General features: G+C 52.2%; 2 protein-coding genes across 2 annotated transcripts; both read left to right on the forward strand.

Moving 5' to 3' along the window:
• The first annotated feature begins 2,730 nt into the window (after window positions 1–2,730).
• On the forward strand, window positions 2,731–14,462 carry LOC128269137 (serine/arginine repetitive matrix protein 2). Its single transcript, XM_053006513.1, has 9 exons — window positions 2,731–2,806; window positions 3,944–4,236; window positions 10,019–11,978; window positions 12,056–12,296; window positions 12,361–12,815; window positions 12,883–13,018; window positions 13,086–13,363; window positions 13,447–13,538; window positions 13,619–14,462. The coding sequence occupies exons 2-9, from the start codon at window positions 4,125–4,127 to the stop codon at window positions 14,104–14,106; spliced, it is 3,762 nt and encodes a 1,253-aa protein (XP_052862473.1). The 5' UTR covers window positions 2,731–2,806; window positions 3,944–4,124; the 3' UTR covers window positions 14,107–14,462.
• A 233-nt stretch (window positions 14,463–14,695) lies between these two features.
• On the forward strand, window positions 14,696–15,429 carry LOC128267840 (transmembrane protein 234 homolog). Its single transcript, XM_053004787.1, has 3 exons — window positions 14,696–14,913; window positions 14,991–15,150; window positions 15,232–15,429. Exons 1-3 carry the CDS (start codon window positions 14,713–14,715, stop codon window positions 15,297–15,299), a joined length of 429 nt encoding a protein of 142 aa, XP_052860747.1. The 5' UTR covers window positions 14,696–14,712; the 3' UTR covers window positions 15,300–15,429.
• Window positions 15,430–16,125: the final 696 nt, after the last annotated feature.

Here is a 16,125-nt window from a genome sequence, read left to right on the forward strand (position 1 = left end):
TGAATCGCCCCAGGAATTGACGCCAAGGTATGCCGACGCGTACTCTCGGGCGCGTCACTGGTAAATGGTTTACATATTTTGCGTTGGCCACCGGACATGCCCTCTACTCATGGAGCCCACCGCCTTCGGGCGATGATGGTCGCCGCCGCCGCCGTCTTCGACACCTCAGTCCGACACTTTCGCGCCGGTGCACGAGATGCGTTACAGAAATGGAATAATTTATTTCTATCGACACGCGCCACACGCCGTTTAGCGGACCATTTCGGCGTCCTCTGGCGGACCAGACCTACGCTCGGTGTGTTTCTATTTCGCCGAAGCCCACACTTCGCTCCGGATACGTGTGTGCTTTGCATTCTTCCACTAGCTTTCTGGGACCTCCTCCTGCTGCTGCTGCTGCGGAACCTGAAACATTCTTACGCAAAGCCCCTGGAGTCCGGAACGGGACCGCTCAGAGGTGTTCTCGACTCGACTCGACGATGACTTCATACTTCCGCGCACCAGTTTTGAGGACTGTTTAGGCACACGGCAAGGAGGCCCCGTTCTGCTCTGCAATGACCTTTTGCCCACGCCCGAAGAACCTGAGAGAGGAGACACCGAACTGCCACCCTCCTAGATCCGGCCCCGGGCCCGACCTAGTTCTTCCGCCACTTCTAGTCCGCAAAAGGGCCGGCTGTGACTAAAGTTGGGAATTAGTTAAGGGGTCTTTTTGGGGATCGCCAACACACACCGGTCTGGACGTGGTACACGGCCATGAATTTCGCGTCCCAACCCTGGCAGCCGCTATTTGAGCGATGGCTGGGTTTCTGTCACCTCCAGCGGACCATGAACTAAGTAGGTGTCGGCGCGTCACGCCGCGCATAACTGTTGCCGACTCGCGGTGACTATGTAAATGGGCAAATAATTCATGATCGTTTCCGCCTATAAGCGACTCTCTGGCGGGATATCGGAATGTGGCAATTCGGAACTGTCATGTGTCATGTGGAGAATTCGCTGTGTCCACAAAACGCTCGGGCACGGGACGTGAAGCGGATGTGAAGTAAACGCTCGACGACGACGGCGGCGACGGGTCTCGACTGGGCAGACTCTTAAGGAAGTTGACCTCATCGGGTCGACGTGATGACGGCGACCCCCTTGAAGGGTGTGGTACACGTTTAATGAGCTCATTATTGGGGGTGAGATCTGGCCGGGCCGGAGTGGCCTCTAATCTGCCCCGGACGGTGCGTAGCTTTCTAACGCCAGATCGCTTAAACTGTACTTAAAGGTAATTTATTAAATTATGGTGATCGAACCATCGTGTGGTTTGATGGCATCCCTAAGAAGCCTAAGAGATCGACCAAAAACTGCCCGAAGGCTCGGGGTACCCGATCTGACATTAAAGCTTGCTGTTTCGCACTACACGGACTTTCGTTGTTCGCTAAGTGATTTTATAATCGCCCGTCCGCGGCTCCGGACAAGGCCGCGGGGCTCGCGATGTTTCGCAGCAAATAACAACAGGCGGGCGAATAAATGTGTTACGCATCATCATCATCATCATCACCGGCTGGGTTCGGATGGTAGCTTTCTTCCATTGGTAGCGAAAGTGTTTTACACGTGGCAGCGCTTTAGTGGGCAATTTGCAGATCCAATTGAATCGAGCTCAACTTAACATGAATGTAATTTTCTCGAAAAGAAGATGCAAAACGTGGCCTAGCTGAAATCGGTATCGGGGTGGGGTGTACCGGAAAATGGTGTCCGGTTTCATCGACATCCACTTTCAATCCGTTTTTGCCAGTTTATTCGATGCGTGTCGTATTTTACCATTTTAAATTTGAAAACGAATTATGCATGACAGAGAGAGAGTTTGCATAGCAAAAAAAAATCAAATGGCTAATGATGGCGATAATCGTTATTTAGGCTACTGCATTATGTAGGAATTTTTACGTTGAAGATGGTACAAAACGCTGAGAAAACTCATGAAAGTGACACGTATCGTGTAAACACTCGATGGTGAGTCATCCGAGCGTCCCGATCCGACGACGATCACCCCGATCGCCCCAAGAAAACACCAAGCAACACAATCTCACGCCATCTCAAGGGGTGGTAAGCACCGGGTGACCCAAACCGATGGGCCGGACGATGTCTGCCGATGCCGCACGCTCATCGGCCGCACGAATGGCCATAAGCGAAGAGCGGCCAAGAAACCCATTTTCGCAACCGTCTCGGCACGCACGGCTTCTTGGCGGCCCTTAAAAGGCATTCCGAGGGCAAACCACCTTTTTAAGACCCGCACCCTAACGAAGTGTTGTGGTGGCTGGCCGGCTGGGCCGGGGCAGACCTCGACCAACTTGGACGTCCGGTTCTGCCGGAGCCGAGCACCGTGACCTCTCCGAGGTTGGAAGAGTCCAATACGTCAACTCTCCGGCTGCTTCCGAGGCTGATCCGGGAGGGCCTACCATTTTCGGACGAAATTCTCCCGCCGGTCAGCGCTCCCTGGGACGTCAGACCCCAAGAAACCCGCCGACCTTCCAAGCGGGCAGATGGGCTTGATTACGAGGTGCGAGGTCTGTGGCGCTGAGCGAAATCAGAATAGCGCCAGCGCAAATGAAGGTCAGCAGAGCCAACCCAGGCAGAGCTTCTGCGTCCGGAAATGCGTCTCCGTCCGCCCGGGTGGCGAAAGAATTATTGCCGCGGTTGCCACATTCTCTGATGAGTTTTCTTCTTGCCACGGCTCTTGATTACAGATCTGCCCTACGAGTGTGCGCCCGGTGCCCGTTATCTGCACATCTGCATTGTGGTCCTTCGCCTTCGTCCTCGACACCGTCCACGGGTAAGTTATCGGCGGGAGCCGGCGCACTCTCTGTGTGATGTCAGGAAGTGCGGCGATTGAAGTACTACGTCCCTCGAACGAGCGAAGGGGCGCTTAAGTGGTTCGTGGGGTTAATTAGCTTGTCGCATGCCGGGGTAGGATGGATGATGAATCGGTTTCTGCGCACGGCAAGGCCGGCACGCAAAGGAAAAGTAACGCGGAAGCACCGGTAATCCATTCATTCAGTCATAAGCGATCATGTGACGAGGCTCTGAGGGAGGCTTCTGAATTTATCGTCCCGTTTCGATCATTTAATTTGAGTCATTTCATTTGAAGCATTTTCCAAAATTCACCTAGAATGGATTTCCAAGCATTGAATGCTTTTTCTTAGACAGTTTGCTAATTTGCATGTAAGCACATTGCTGCTAATCTTTTTCAACACGTTTTGTATATAGCTTATGTACTTTTTGCTTATTTCGTAATAATGTTTCTAGCCCGATTCAAATCTGTATTATACTTGTTATTTTATTTACCTTATTTCCCCATTTGCACAATCACACCACTTTAATGTTTAAGGTTCTAGGTGACACTTACGAAAAATCCGCACCTGTGAGTTTCGTAATTGATTGGTATTGCATCTGTTGATATTTTAGCTACTACGCTTTTAGTTCCAGCTTGTTTGTACTATTTTCTTTTTTTTGTAGTTTTCTACTTTTCTTTTGAATTTGTGCAAGCCAAGTTTTGTTTTTATTCGTTCATTTTTGTAGTACAACTATTTTTTTTTGTGTTTTCCACGTTGTTTTGGGCATTTTGGCCATAGGTGTTGTGTTTTTCTTTAAGTTTTATTACTACAAGCTTTTCACTTTCCTTTCGTAAGGAGAAGATTTGGCGAATTGAGCTACTGTTTCGGGTCTTGATATACAATCATTCGACGATTAATCAATGCCCGCCCGCCTATGACACAGTACATGCCCTTTGGTCGGGTTCTTACTTTTCCACTTTAATAATAATTGCTCCATGTTTCTCTCTTTCTCCTTCTCTCTTTCTCTCTCCCTATCTCTCTCTCTCTCGCTCACACGCACCCCATGTGTCTGATGTTCGTTCGTTCTATTTCTTTTCGCCTTTTTTCCTCTCTCTTCCTTTTTATATCGCACGCAGTGAACTTATGAACTAGCGAAGAGTTTAGGTTGATCGTTGGGCGCGATCGCGGGTGACGCAATCGTTCGATCGGTCTGTGTGTCCCGTGCGCCGGTGACAATGACCGGCGGTGGTCCCGATACCTACACCGCCGCCCGTTAGCGATAGTGCAGTTTCCTGGGCGTGAGAGTCTTGGGCCGAGATGTCGACGGCGGTTGCCGATGGCGAGCCGGCCACAGTAACCCCGGCCGGTAACGGCTCGGCGAGTGGACCCCGTGTCTCCTTCAACCGAGACGTCCATGTGAAGCGTATCGGTTAGTGACCTCTGACCTCATCATTTGCCTCAGCTCCTGTCAGCTATCTTTCTGTATCTTGTTCGTCTGCGTCCTGATGTGTGTACTTCAAACTAAAACGCCTGCGCGTGCTTTTCGTTCTCTGTCTGTGTGTGTGTCTGTGTTAACTATTGGGGTCATTGGAACGAGGTGATAACACAATCGGTATAGGCCAGGACGTGCGAAGAAGTTGAGTAACACACCCGGTGCATCTGGAATGGCGTCGCCATTCCCGCACCCAGCGACCTACTAATAGGCACCGTAATGCAATCCATGTCGGCCGCCGAGCCAGACAACCAGATCTAACACAATGTGCCCACACCCAACGCGCAACGTAACCAACACGATAACACACTTACCCTGTCCGTTGTAACCTGGCCTGGCCGAGTGGTCGATTGCGGAAGTGCGCAACGAAATGTCACACCTGCGCGTGATAGCTGCAGGGCGTTTCGGGTCGTACGTACTGAACCGGTCCCAGAGACCGCGGACTGTCAGCGGTGCACACCCTACGCACACCGGTTGCCAGTTAGAAGTTCTACTCCGTTCGGCCATGGGCTGACCGTGATCCGGACAAAACGAGAGCGCAGACTGTGGCGCCTACGCACGGGAAACCCAGAACCTCGTCCGGGATGAGTCCGTTTCCTTGTTCGATTCGGAGAGATGCTTCGGAGGTTACGCGTCCGGTGGCGTCATGCCTACGCGCTCCGCTCGGGGTGGCACCTACACACGTGACCGCGCAGCTACTTTGTCCGGTCCGGCGCAGGGCGCGATCTTCAGCGCGCGAGTGGGCGCCTAGCGGGATGGTGCTGTTTTCGGCACACTTTTGCAGAACCACGCTGGCGGGTGTCTGGATGATTCCGGTGAGACAGTGGGACACGGCCACCGTTTTGGGCAAATTGTTTATTCTACAACTCTTGTGTGACTCCAGTTTGTCAGTTTGATGACGGTGGACGTAACCAGGGTTGTGTATTTTATAGTGTTGAAATCAGAGAGCTGGCATTTTCCAGTTTTCGAACATATCTGTCGATCCAAGTGCCGAACTTTTAGTTGAATGTCTGCCATTTTATAAAATGAATCGCTCAGCAAAAAAATTACGTGTTAAAATTTTTAAAACATGCTACAAAAGGCACAAACTACATTTTTCATTTGGCGACTCATCATCGAAACATGACATAAATCAACGTTCATGTTATTCGTCAAGCTCGTGTTATTAGCTTTTCTAAAAGTTTAAATTCATTGTACTACACGAACATGGAGATGTTCAACTCGGAGTTAGAGTCGGAAAAGAATCGTATCTTGAAAACTATAAAAGGTCCGATTCGTGGCCAACATCCCACTGTATCGGTCGGCTATGCTTCCTCTTCAATGGCACTTCAATTTTGGTTTGCGATTCCGTTTGACAACGGGGCAATTTCCGAACTGAACTGGCATGGCGTGCTCCGCAAGGATGTGTAACCTTTTAATTTAAAATGAAGCTTTGTTGTGCCGTTAATAGCGGTAATCCTACGCATCGATTCGAAGAACATGGCCATCGGGCGCCCACCTTCTAACAGAGAGTCTGCTTCGACATCTGCTGACGGGCTTTCCTGTGGTGTGTACTAAATCGAAAATTAAGTCAGTCTCCATGCCCTTGACCGGTGCCTTAATTCGATTATCAAATGCACCTCTTGCCACAACCGCCGATGGTTCAACCTACATCACCTTTTCGTGCCCGTGTTCTAGATGGCCGACTTCGTTTCGATGCTCGCGAACGGAAACGGAAGCTCGCGCGGCCGAGCCGTCACCGTGCGTGCCGTTTTTTCGAAAGCTAGGGCTTTTCTCCCACGTACCCCCATACACGTGCGTGGGGTTTCTCTAGTCTCACCGTCAAGGGTACTCCACCTGCACGATTGAACGATTTAATTATCATAAGCGATGCGGACACAGATCGTCGTCACGTCGCGGTCACAGTCCAACACTTCAAGAAGCACAAACAACAGCAAACATGTGTTTCCGGTGACCTTTTGGTGGCGGTTCCAACCTACAGTTAAACAAACGGCTTCATTCCTGGTCGTGCCGAGTCGTGGTCGGCACCACACACAGATTCCGCGTGGCCATCGTCTAGGGATGACGTAGAAGACCCAAGTCGCACGAGTCGCCACCGAAGATCGGCCTCACGATAGGGCTAGAGTGTCTAGCAGTGGGCTCTGCGGTTCACGGAACGCTCGACTCGGGAGACGTAACCACGGATTACGCAAACCGCGCTCGCACTTATTCATCCAGAAATATTGTAATAGGCACTCCAATTGGCCCTTGTTCCGCCGTAGCCATGAGATTATTAACTGATCCCCGCACAGCCGGTCCCATTAGTCGCTGTCCTGACAGTCCATTACGCCCGGGAAGCTTCTGCCCTGCGACCAGGCAGTTGGGGTGGGGGTTCATTTTGTCACACACGCACCCCCGCATCCTCAGGACCTCCTCTGGGCCGTTGGGCATAATGGGCGGTAACGGCGTCACGGTCATCCGCGGGGCATCCCTTCGAAACCGGGGCTGCTCACCAACCTGTCACAGGAAGAGGCACGATCGAAGGCCGACGCCGCCGCCGCCGCAACAAAGTTGCAATCAGTGCCGCACCGATTCCATTTGTACCTGTCAGTTGCAAATTACAGTTGCCACGCCGAGCATCGAGGGCAACCGAGGGCTCAGGGGTTCGTTCTTTTTTCGGGGAGTAGAGGTGAAGGTCTGGAAGGTCTAGAGCTCTAGAAAGGGTTTGCCCTTGCGGTGGCGTGCCGTGAAGACCTTCGGTAACCTTGGGTGCACGTAATTCCGCACCCAGGGAGTCGGTTTCCACTCGGGTTCGGGCAGAGGTGATGATTGTATTGGTGGTGGTGGTACTTGCACTTGCACCAACCGCTGCACTGACAGCAAACGATCAGGCAAGCCGATTATTGTGTGAGAATTTCACGCAGCAAGTGTGCGGTGTAAATGTCCTCATTCTTGACAAGGAGCAGATTTTAAGGGAATTGGATAGGCATTGTTTGATTTATTTTAGCTGTTATCTGTTATCTTCTATTTTCGTATTCGTACTATGTCATAATTATCTTTTTTTACTATTGTATTTTATCTTGTAATTTGTGTAATGAGTTTTTCTGGTCTCATGATCTGATTATCTTATTAGAGTGTTGCCTCTGTTTTGTATCGCTTTCTATTTTTTCAACGTAAATTGTTTCAATTCAGTTTATCGTTTTATGTGTCTTGATTTGTACTTGATTCGTTCATGTTTATGTACATTTTGTTTTATCTGTTCTGTTCCGGTTTTGCTCACCATTACTATTCGATCATGTTTCCAATTCGTCTATTAGTATAAAAGGTTTATATTGTTTTACATAATTTAAAATTCAACTAGCGTTCTTAATGTAATATCCCCAAGAGCGAAATAGTGTAAGCGAGAAGCAAACAAATCGATCGTAATAGTGATCACCTCTACCACCCACATGATCACCACCGTTCAGCGGTGCCTGATTATGACGCCATCATTTGTTAGCCTTCCTGGCCCCCTGCTGAGCGTGTGTGTGGCAAACATGTGTCACAGGAGAACTAATCAACCCTTATCGATGCTCACGCAACCCGCTAATGCGCCTGGTGCTGCGCCGCGGCGCGCGATTGTGCCCCGAATGCGTAAAGTGGGCAAATAAACAATCGTTTCAACATCCGTCCGTCGTGCACAATAGACCGTGGAGTAGTAGGTAGTGCGCGGCATCGATCGCCACCAGCGACACCAACGGAACGCCGCGTGGACCGCGGTACACGATGTTTACAAATTTCGCTCCAACACAGGGCTCGTAAATTAGAGTCAAGTGCTGAGAGGGGTACGTGTGCACGCGGCCTTTGGCTCGGTACTCGGCACGTTCCTTGGGCCACGAAGGCGACGGCAGGTGGCACCGGAGCATAACGCGCAGCTCGCGCAGTCAGGCGAATAGGTTGTCCGGGCCATTGATTGACCGTGCCCCGCGAAAGGTTGTCCGCGGATTAAGCAGCATTAGCGCTGCGTGTAAGCTAGGATACCTGCGGGCTGTCTATGCGGGGTCGGTCGATCGCGGTTACGGCGGGAGCACCACATTTGCATAATAGCACAGCATAGGGGTGAAGCGCTGCAGTAGAAGCTGTACATCACGCAAAGGCGCTCGGCGTAATTTATGCGCAGGCCTCCCCGACGCAGACGCTTTGATGGACAAGACGGGATTTGTGTTTTCTCGCTTCTCAAGAGAGCGTCTCGCTGAGAGCCAAGAGCCAGATCCACGCGGTCCAAGAGTTTTTTGGCCCCACAGATATCGGCATTCCTGCCGTAGTTCCCGTTCCCGTGGCCGGCCACAGTGAAAGGCACCAGGCTCCGGTCCGTCGCAAGGTCGTCCACGACCGGCCGGCCGATGGCTTGCTTGTAGGGCACTCTAGGAAGTGTCCGAATGCGATCCGAGTACTGCGATCCGCGTGCAGCGTTTTATTCAACGCCCGGCGGTATTGGATGTGTAATTAATGGAACTAAATCGAGCCCGAAGTTTCCGCATTGTCTGTAGCTGTGTAAAGAGCCCTCTGCGGCACTCGGCTTAGACTAACTTCTGTTGATTGTTTTTTGTTTGTCTTCCCGATCATGGATTAACGATGTTATATTCCAATTAATAACAGTATGACCTTCACAGACCGGCACAGGGGCCCACGATGGAGTGGAAGCCGATAGCAAATGAACTGCAGCGCCCGATAAGTCCATCGGTCGATAAGTCACGGGTCTGCCACATAAATGTCAGTCAGTTGATCAGTTTTTGAAATTGTTGTCAGATTAACAGATCAGATCTTGTGTTCTGGTGAACACTAACCGTCTAACGACTGCACCCGGCGGTTTGTGTCACTCGGACATTTTTCGGCCAATTTGTCTATTTCGCACCCCTTCTTATGGATATCGATGGATCGATGGGTAGAACAGCTGATAGTGTGTTTTTATATAGAATCTTTAAAATGCCATAGTTCCAAAATTACTGCGGCGGAAGAGTATTTCACGACTCTGATGTGGAGTAGCATTTGACACCTCGAGCAGAAGAGTCTAAAACATCAAACTAAAATCTGTTATTGTGCAATGGGTGGCTCTAGCATCATGCATAATGTAATATCTTAGCACTCAATATACCACCTGTCATATGGAGTGAGATTCCAAATGAGAGATAATGGAGAGAGATTCCAAAATGCCTGGACACAGCTCTGTGGAAGGAATAGAGTTGTACAGTTTGTTGAAGTTAATTTTGTCACGCAAACTTATCGGCTTCATATTATTAGCTTAAGCATGTTTTCTTCTCTGTTTGGTACGGTATACCCTCTTGATAACAATCTGATCTGATATTTTGGAGCTGGCATTTCGATTACTAATTATGACGTAGACTCTGCGCCCAACTCTGTAGTAGGTAACGCAACGAAACGCATCTCTCATACTGTAACTGTAATGCTCTGTGGAAATGGTGGTGTCTATTCCTATAGACTCCCTCGGGCCTGGTGTAGTGGTGTCATTGAGTGCGCTTGATCGCTTCAGTTTCTGCAGCGCTTGGTTGCTTATTTCGTAGAACCGTACGACGTCGACGAACAAGCATCACAACAAGTCCAAGTCGCATCTCTTCGCATATAATCCCTAACACACTGGCCTACTGCTAAACCGTGTTCCCCGTTTGCTTTCGTTTTCTCCTTCTTTCTCTCTCCCGTCTCTCTCTCTCTGTCCTGGTTCCATCGTTCTTCCCGGTTGCAGGCCCCCGTACCGAGCCGACCCGTGTCCAGACCCCGAACGGCGCGGTCCGTAAGGAACTCCCGGAAAACCTCTCGCAGGAAGCGCTCCGCAAGGAGGCTGAGTTTGTGCTTGCCCAGGCCGACAGAATCGACCGTCGGACGCGCTCCAACAGTGCCGGAAGTCCACTGTCGTCGGGCGCACCAGCCGCCAACCTCAGTTCAGATCGCTTCAACTCGCTCCCGTCGCGCACGAAGTCTCGCACGAAGCGAGTGACCCGCTCGTCGAGTGACGCCGCGTCGAAGAAGCCACCGGCCAGCGGCAAGGGAGGTCTGTTGAATCTATTCGGCGGCCGGAAGTCGGCCGCTTCGGCACAGGATGAGCCACCGTTGAGCGCTCCACCACGCTCCACTACCAACCTTGGGCGGAGCAAGAGTGACGTCGGTAGTTCGGCTGGCGGCGTGAGACCACAGACGCCGGGTCGGGCACAGCAACGGACACGGGTGCCTCGCCGGGCCACGCAGGAGTTGGGTGAGTTGCGATCGATCGGCGGGAAAAGGCATGATCCACTGACACCGATCATCGAGGCCGCAACACCGCTGGAGAACGCACCCCAGGTCGATCCGCTTACGGCGTTCGTGCACCGTGCACGGGCCGTGTCCGAGGAACCTCAGGGCGCAGGGCGAAGGACCCTGGCCAATAACGCCTTCGCGCACCACGGCATGGAAGCCGGCTCGAGGTCCGTGGGGAACTTGCACAGCTCGCAGCTACCGCCGGAGAAGCCGCACCTCACGAAGGGCGTCACGGTCGAGAGTATCGTGAAGCGGTTGTCCAGCGAGCGGCATTCATCGCCCCCACCGGCCCAGATCGTCAGCGGAGGCTTCTCCTACACCCGGCACACGCCGGCACCAAGCGGCACCGAACCCGAGCCCTCGTGTCGGACCTTTACTACCTCCGAGCGAGAATCGGCCAAGATGAGACCCTCGACCGGGTTCCTGGATGCGACGCAGCGGCCCAGTCCGCCGCTGCCCAAGTACCGACTGGACGAGGCGGACCACTCGCCGCGCTCGTTGTTCCGCACCGTGCGCCACACCAACAGCGACGAAGACGAGGGGCTCGGCGGCATCGACTATAGCCGCCACGGCCATGGCCCAGTGCCGCGCTACAAATCCTCGGCCTACCTCAGCACCTCAGGGCCGGGCCTATCGCAGTCAGCCATACCGCCGCCACAGGAGCGTACGTCTCCGAAGGCGTTCTTCAGCGCCTCGGACGAGGATCATCTAATCACGCCCCATATCCGCTCGACGCCGGTATTCGGCGAGCGGGGCAGCTACACGACGAGCAGCTACACGATGCACTACCGCGGTCAGGCCGACGGCAAGGAGCACCTGCCGGAGTTCCACGAGCTGGCCCAGCGCCGCGAGATCCTCGAGTCCCGGATCCGGTCGCGGATCGGTTCCCGGGATCTGCTCGATCGGTTGTCGCCGGAACGGCCCGTACCTATCCAGCTCCAGACTGCCGGGAGCGCAGGAAACGGAGTACATTACCGGACCACGGTGGACCGGCTGCTGCAGCGTGAGTCGCCCCGCCGGACCTTATCGCCGACGTTCCGGGAGGTGGATACGGCCGCCCAGAATGGCCTGAGGGTAACGCGATCGTCGACCTCCAAGAACTCGTCGGCCGGCGGGTACATGGAAACGCACGTCACGAAGACGGTCGTCAACCGGGACGGGAAGCCGGTGTCGGAAGAGTATGTCGAGCGACGCAAGTACCCGGGCGAGGCGGTGGAAGCAGTCAGCACGTCGAAAACGATCTACGATCGCGACGGTTCGGCTGGGCGGACCGAGGTGAAGCGCTACAACCGTTACACGCCGGTGCCGGAGCAGCAAACCGGAGTGGGGGCCCGGCACGTCGCCGACAAGGGTGACTCAGGGATTGAGAACGACTTCCGGAAAGACTCGTTCAACCAGGAGTTTATGGTGGGGTAAGTCCGGGAAGTGCCCCGCGGTGTTCGGGGAGACCTGGAGTTCAAACTAACAATAGAGAAATGCTCCTCCACAGGAACAGGTTTACGCTGACGGAGAACGTTGGCGCCTGCGAGGACTTCCTGCGCATGGAGCGCACCCACACGAACAGCTGCATGCGCAAACCCCGAGCGAAGTACGCGTACCGGGAGCGAAGCATCGACGATGGATCGAGGTACGATCCACGTTTGGATGACATTTCGACCAGCCGCAGCTACACCCGCGATCCCGCGAAGCCTTCGCTGAAGGCCGAGAAGAAGACGGGCAGTCTGGCCAAGGTACGTGAGGTTTTTGGGGAAGTTCCTTCGCAAGTCGTAATCGTCCAACGCGCATCCAAAACAGGTTAAGCAGTTCGTCAGCTCAACGCGCAAGAAGTTGACACGCCTGGGCACCGAGGACAAGCGGGAGCCGCGTTCCGGGTCACGCTCCGGAAGTCTGCGCTCGGACAGTGATCCGTCACGCGTACCGGACATCGCCACTCGGCGGCGTCTCTCGACGCCCAAGTCCAGCCCGTCGTCCGCCAAGCGGTCACTTTCGTTCTCCCGGAGCTCCAAAGTGTCGACGGCCAATAGTGCGGCGACGTCGCCGGACGTGCAGAAGCCACCGTCCACGAAACCGGACTGGTTCAAGTCGTTCGATCGGCTGTCTCGCAAGAAGCTCCTGTCGAGCTCGAAGACGAACGTAAACGGCGGGGACACGAAGACACTTCCTTCGCCGGCCAAACAGACGAAGAGTTTGCGCTTCTTCGGTGACACCGACACGGAGTACGGCGAGCAGCCGTCCTACCGATCGGCACGGTAGGTCAAGATCCCAGGCCCAGGAGTTCGCCGATGATCAGTCTGACAGTCTTGGTGTCTTCCACAGGAGTAATCTTTCGAAAACCGACAAGAAATATCGCAGTGCCCACGATCTGGACGCAGCGCCTAGGATGCGCGAAGCTGCCCGCAACCGCTCGTCCTCGTTGCACAACCTGGACGAAGAGGATGAGCTGAATCTGCGGGTTAGTTCGGACTGAGGGGCCATCCCTATAAACGACCTCTCGCTAAACTGCTCCATGTCCTTCGCAGGGCCCAGGATACCGTACAATGGAACAGCACTCCAGCACCCTGATTCGCACGAGATCGCCATCGCCGCCACCGTTAGCCCCGTACAGTCGGCAGGAGCGGAGCATGTCGCGGAACCGGACACACCACCGGTCCCGTGAGACGAACATTGATGTGGTGGACACCGACCGACAGCGATCCCAGACACCGATGCGCCACGGCCGAACCAGCGAACACAAGAAGCCCCCGGTGGGACCACCGAAACCTGCGCGCACCTTCGAACGGCGGGACAGTTTGAACAGGTACAGCGTCGGGTCTGGGCCCTGCTCCTTTGAAAGTATGGCCTAGTAGATACTCAAGATCACCCCTTATTTTTCGACCGCAGGGACATTGATCGGATTTTGGACAGCTCGGGAACGGAGGGAGAATCTAGTCAGCAAAGTCAGCGCAGCGTAGTCTTTCTGCACGCCACAACTGGTAAGTGTGTCCGGTGTGCCGGTGGGTACTGTAGGCGGGCGGGCCACATTCTAATGTGTCCTTTTGGTTTTTCGGTCCAGTTGGAGATATTCCACATCCGCAGATCGCGAATGCCCGCCGGCGGGCGTATTCCCGCGAGTCCCTCAACCAGTCGGTTGCCTCGTCGAAGAAGGTTCAGCCTATGACGCGTACCGTGTCCCGCTCCATTTCGGTGCTGGCGCCCTGGAAGCCGAAGAACGTCCGCGAGGGCTATGAGATCGACTACCACAAGGAGCAGCAGACGAAACCGATCTCAACGCTGCCACGTCCGGGAACGTTGAACCGCGCGAATCGTGATCGCCGTCAGCCGGCCCGGGACGATCCGGACTCGGACAAGAGTTCGGCGTTCGAGCAATCGGCGGGACGCTCCAGTGTCGCCTCGGAGCAACGTCGGCCGATCGGTGGCGGATCGGGAGCCACACCGTACGCCTCGACCACGTTGCCTAGCTCGCGGCGCGTGAAGGACTCGATCGCCCACTACCCATCGCGTACCGGTGGCAGTGGGTCAAACCTCAAGTACCGTCGATAGTCGACCAGAGCACAACACTCAACGGAGGCGAATATACTTTATTGGATTTCACTGTGACGGCGTACTGGAGGATTACGGAAAGTAAAAAAACGACAAGAAGTTTGATGTAACCAATACGAAACGTAGAGCAGGCCGGTTCCGCCGTGTTCCGCTATCTTCAACTCCCGCACTGTGCCCCGTTTAACAGCACTTAAACAAACAAAGTCTAACTAGATATTGGTTTTCGCGCCACTTACGACTGACCCCTTAGCGAAGCGTACCCGAGATGGATAAAGTTTTCCTTTCTTTTTATTTTATTTCGTTCAGGATTCTAATAATCTAATAAAGAAATATGTATCGCGCGACCCGCAAACAATTATCCTGCGTTGATACTAGTGTTTGATTTCGAAAGAAGACCCTTCCCGAAAGGTGCAATGTGCAAACAGAATAATCGCAAAATTGTTCGTAACGTCCATTTTGAATGTTTCCAAAACGTACGCAGCCATTCGAACCCTGTTCAATAACGCAGCCACCGGCATCGAAACTGTCATTGATGTGCTGGGTCTTTGTTATTGTTTTGATTCGGTGAAATTCAGTGTTAATACGCGAAAATACGCGGCTAAAATAATGAATTCGCCAGAAAAAGTAACCGAAATCAGGCCGGTAGTGGATATGCTCTCGATACTAAGCATACTGCTCGTCGCTGTGATGTGGGGTGCCACCAATCCGTTCATAAAACGAGGCAGCATCGGGTACAACGAACTGAAATCGGACAGCAGATTGGGACAAGTTTGGTTGGAAATACGGTTTCTTATCACACGCTGGCAGGTACGGCCGCAGATGGGCGATTTGTTGGTGGGTTACCAATTTCTTTATATATTCGCTTCGAACTTTAATCATTGCAGTACATTTTGCCGCTGATTGTGAACCAACTTGGCAGTGTCGTGTACGTGCTTACCCTTCAGCGAACAGAGCTATCGCTCACCGTGCCGATGGCAAACTCGTTGACCTTCGTTATTACCGCCATCACGGCAAGGTTTCTGGAGGAACGACAGTCCGGCTGGAGTAAGTACCTTCATCCGCTACAATAATACCGGCAAAACTATAAAAGCGAGGATTATTGAAGTGAACCATTCTGCTTTGCAGAAATCTACGCAGGCATGACGCTTGTAATTCTGGGAACCATCATCTGCAGCTTAGATAAGATACTGTGATACGTAGCTTATAGTATGAATTTAAAAGCCAAACACAAACTAAACATTGACAAACTGGATTTTCCAGCCTTAGTTAGTGCAAACACGTTAAGGTGTACTGAATAAAATAATTGTTGAGTTACCTTGTAAATGGTACAAATAAGAAATTAGTATTAGTACAAACCAAGTTAAACATTTTTACCATACTCTGAGATGGGCGTTTAGTACTGAAAGAAATCGTTCAACGGAAACAATACTTTGGGTGTTGGAAACATTGAAAATCAAATGCTGTTTCTTTTAACGACCTTCCCATGTGAAATTTGTATTTTCCACACCTTTTTATTGTCTTCTATTAATTTTTCGCAATATTTGGAAAAAAATTACTTTGGGAACACTTGGGAAACAAGCACAGCGATCATAGGTTAACAAAATACAGTATTAGAAGGCTGCTGGGCGCATTTCTCATCTCATCTCAGAACTCATCGTGTTTGTTTCTCCTATTCCCTTTGCTCAACCTCAAAGCCCATTAGAGTCCAGGAAAGTCCTGCCTTACTATGTTACCCTTGCCATCGATGTTGGGTCAAAAGATTTATTGTTATAAACATTATAATAATATTGCTAAATAATTCAATATTGTGAAACAACAAACAGAACTGCAATTTTACGGAAGCAATTTAACAAATACAAAACTCTATTTGGCAGAATTTGGAAACGCCCCTGAGGCATTTTCTCCGGTTATTTCGCCAAACCAACCAAAAGTATGCAGAAGGCCTTCTGCATTATATTCAAATCACACATTGTCATACGCTTTAAAAACAAACGAATTCATCACCAGTGCAGAGTTCCA

The sequence above is a fragment of the Anopheles cruzii genome, chromosome 2 (assembly GCF_943734635.1).
Source record: "Anopheles cruzii chromosome 2, idAnoCruzAS_RS32_06, whole genome shotgun sequence".
Taxonomy (NCBI): Eukaryota; Metazoa; Arthropoda; class Insecta; order Diptera; family Culicidae; genus Anopheles; species Anopheles cruzii.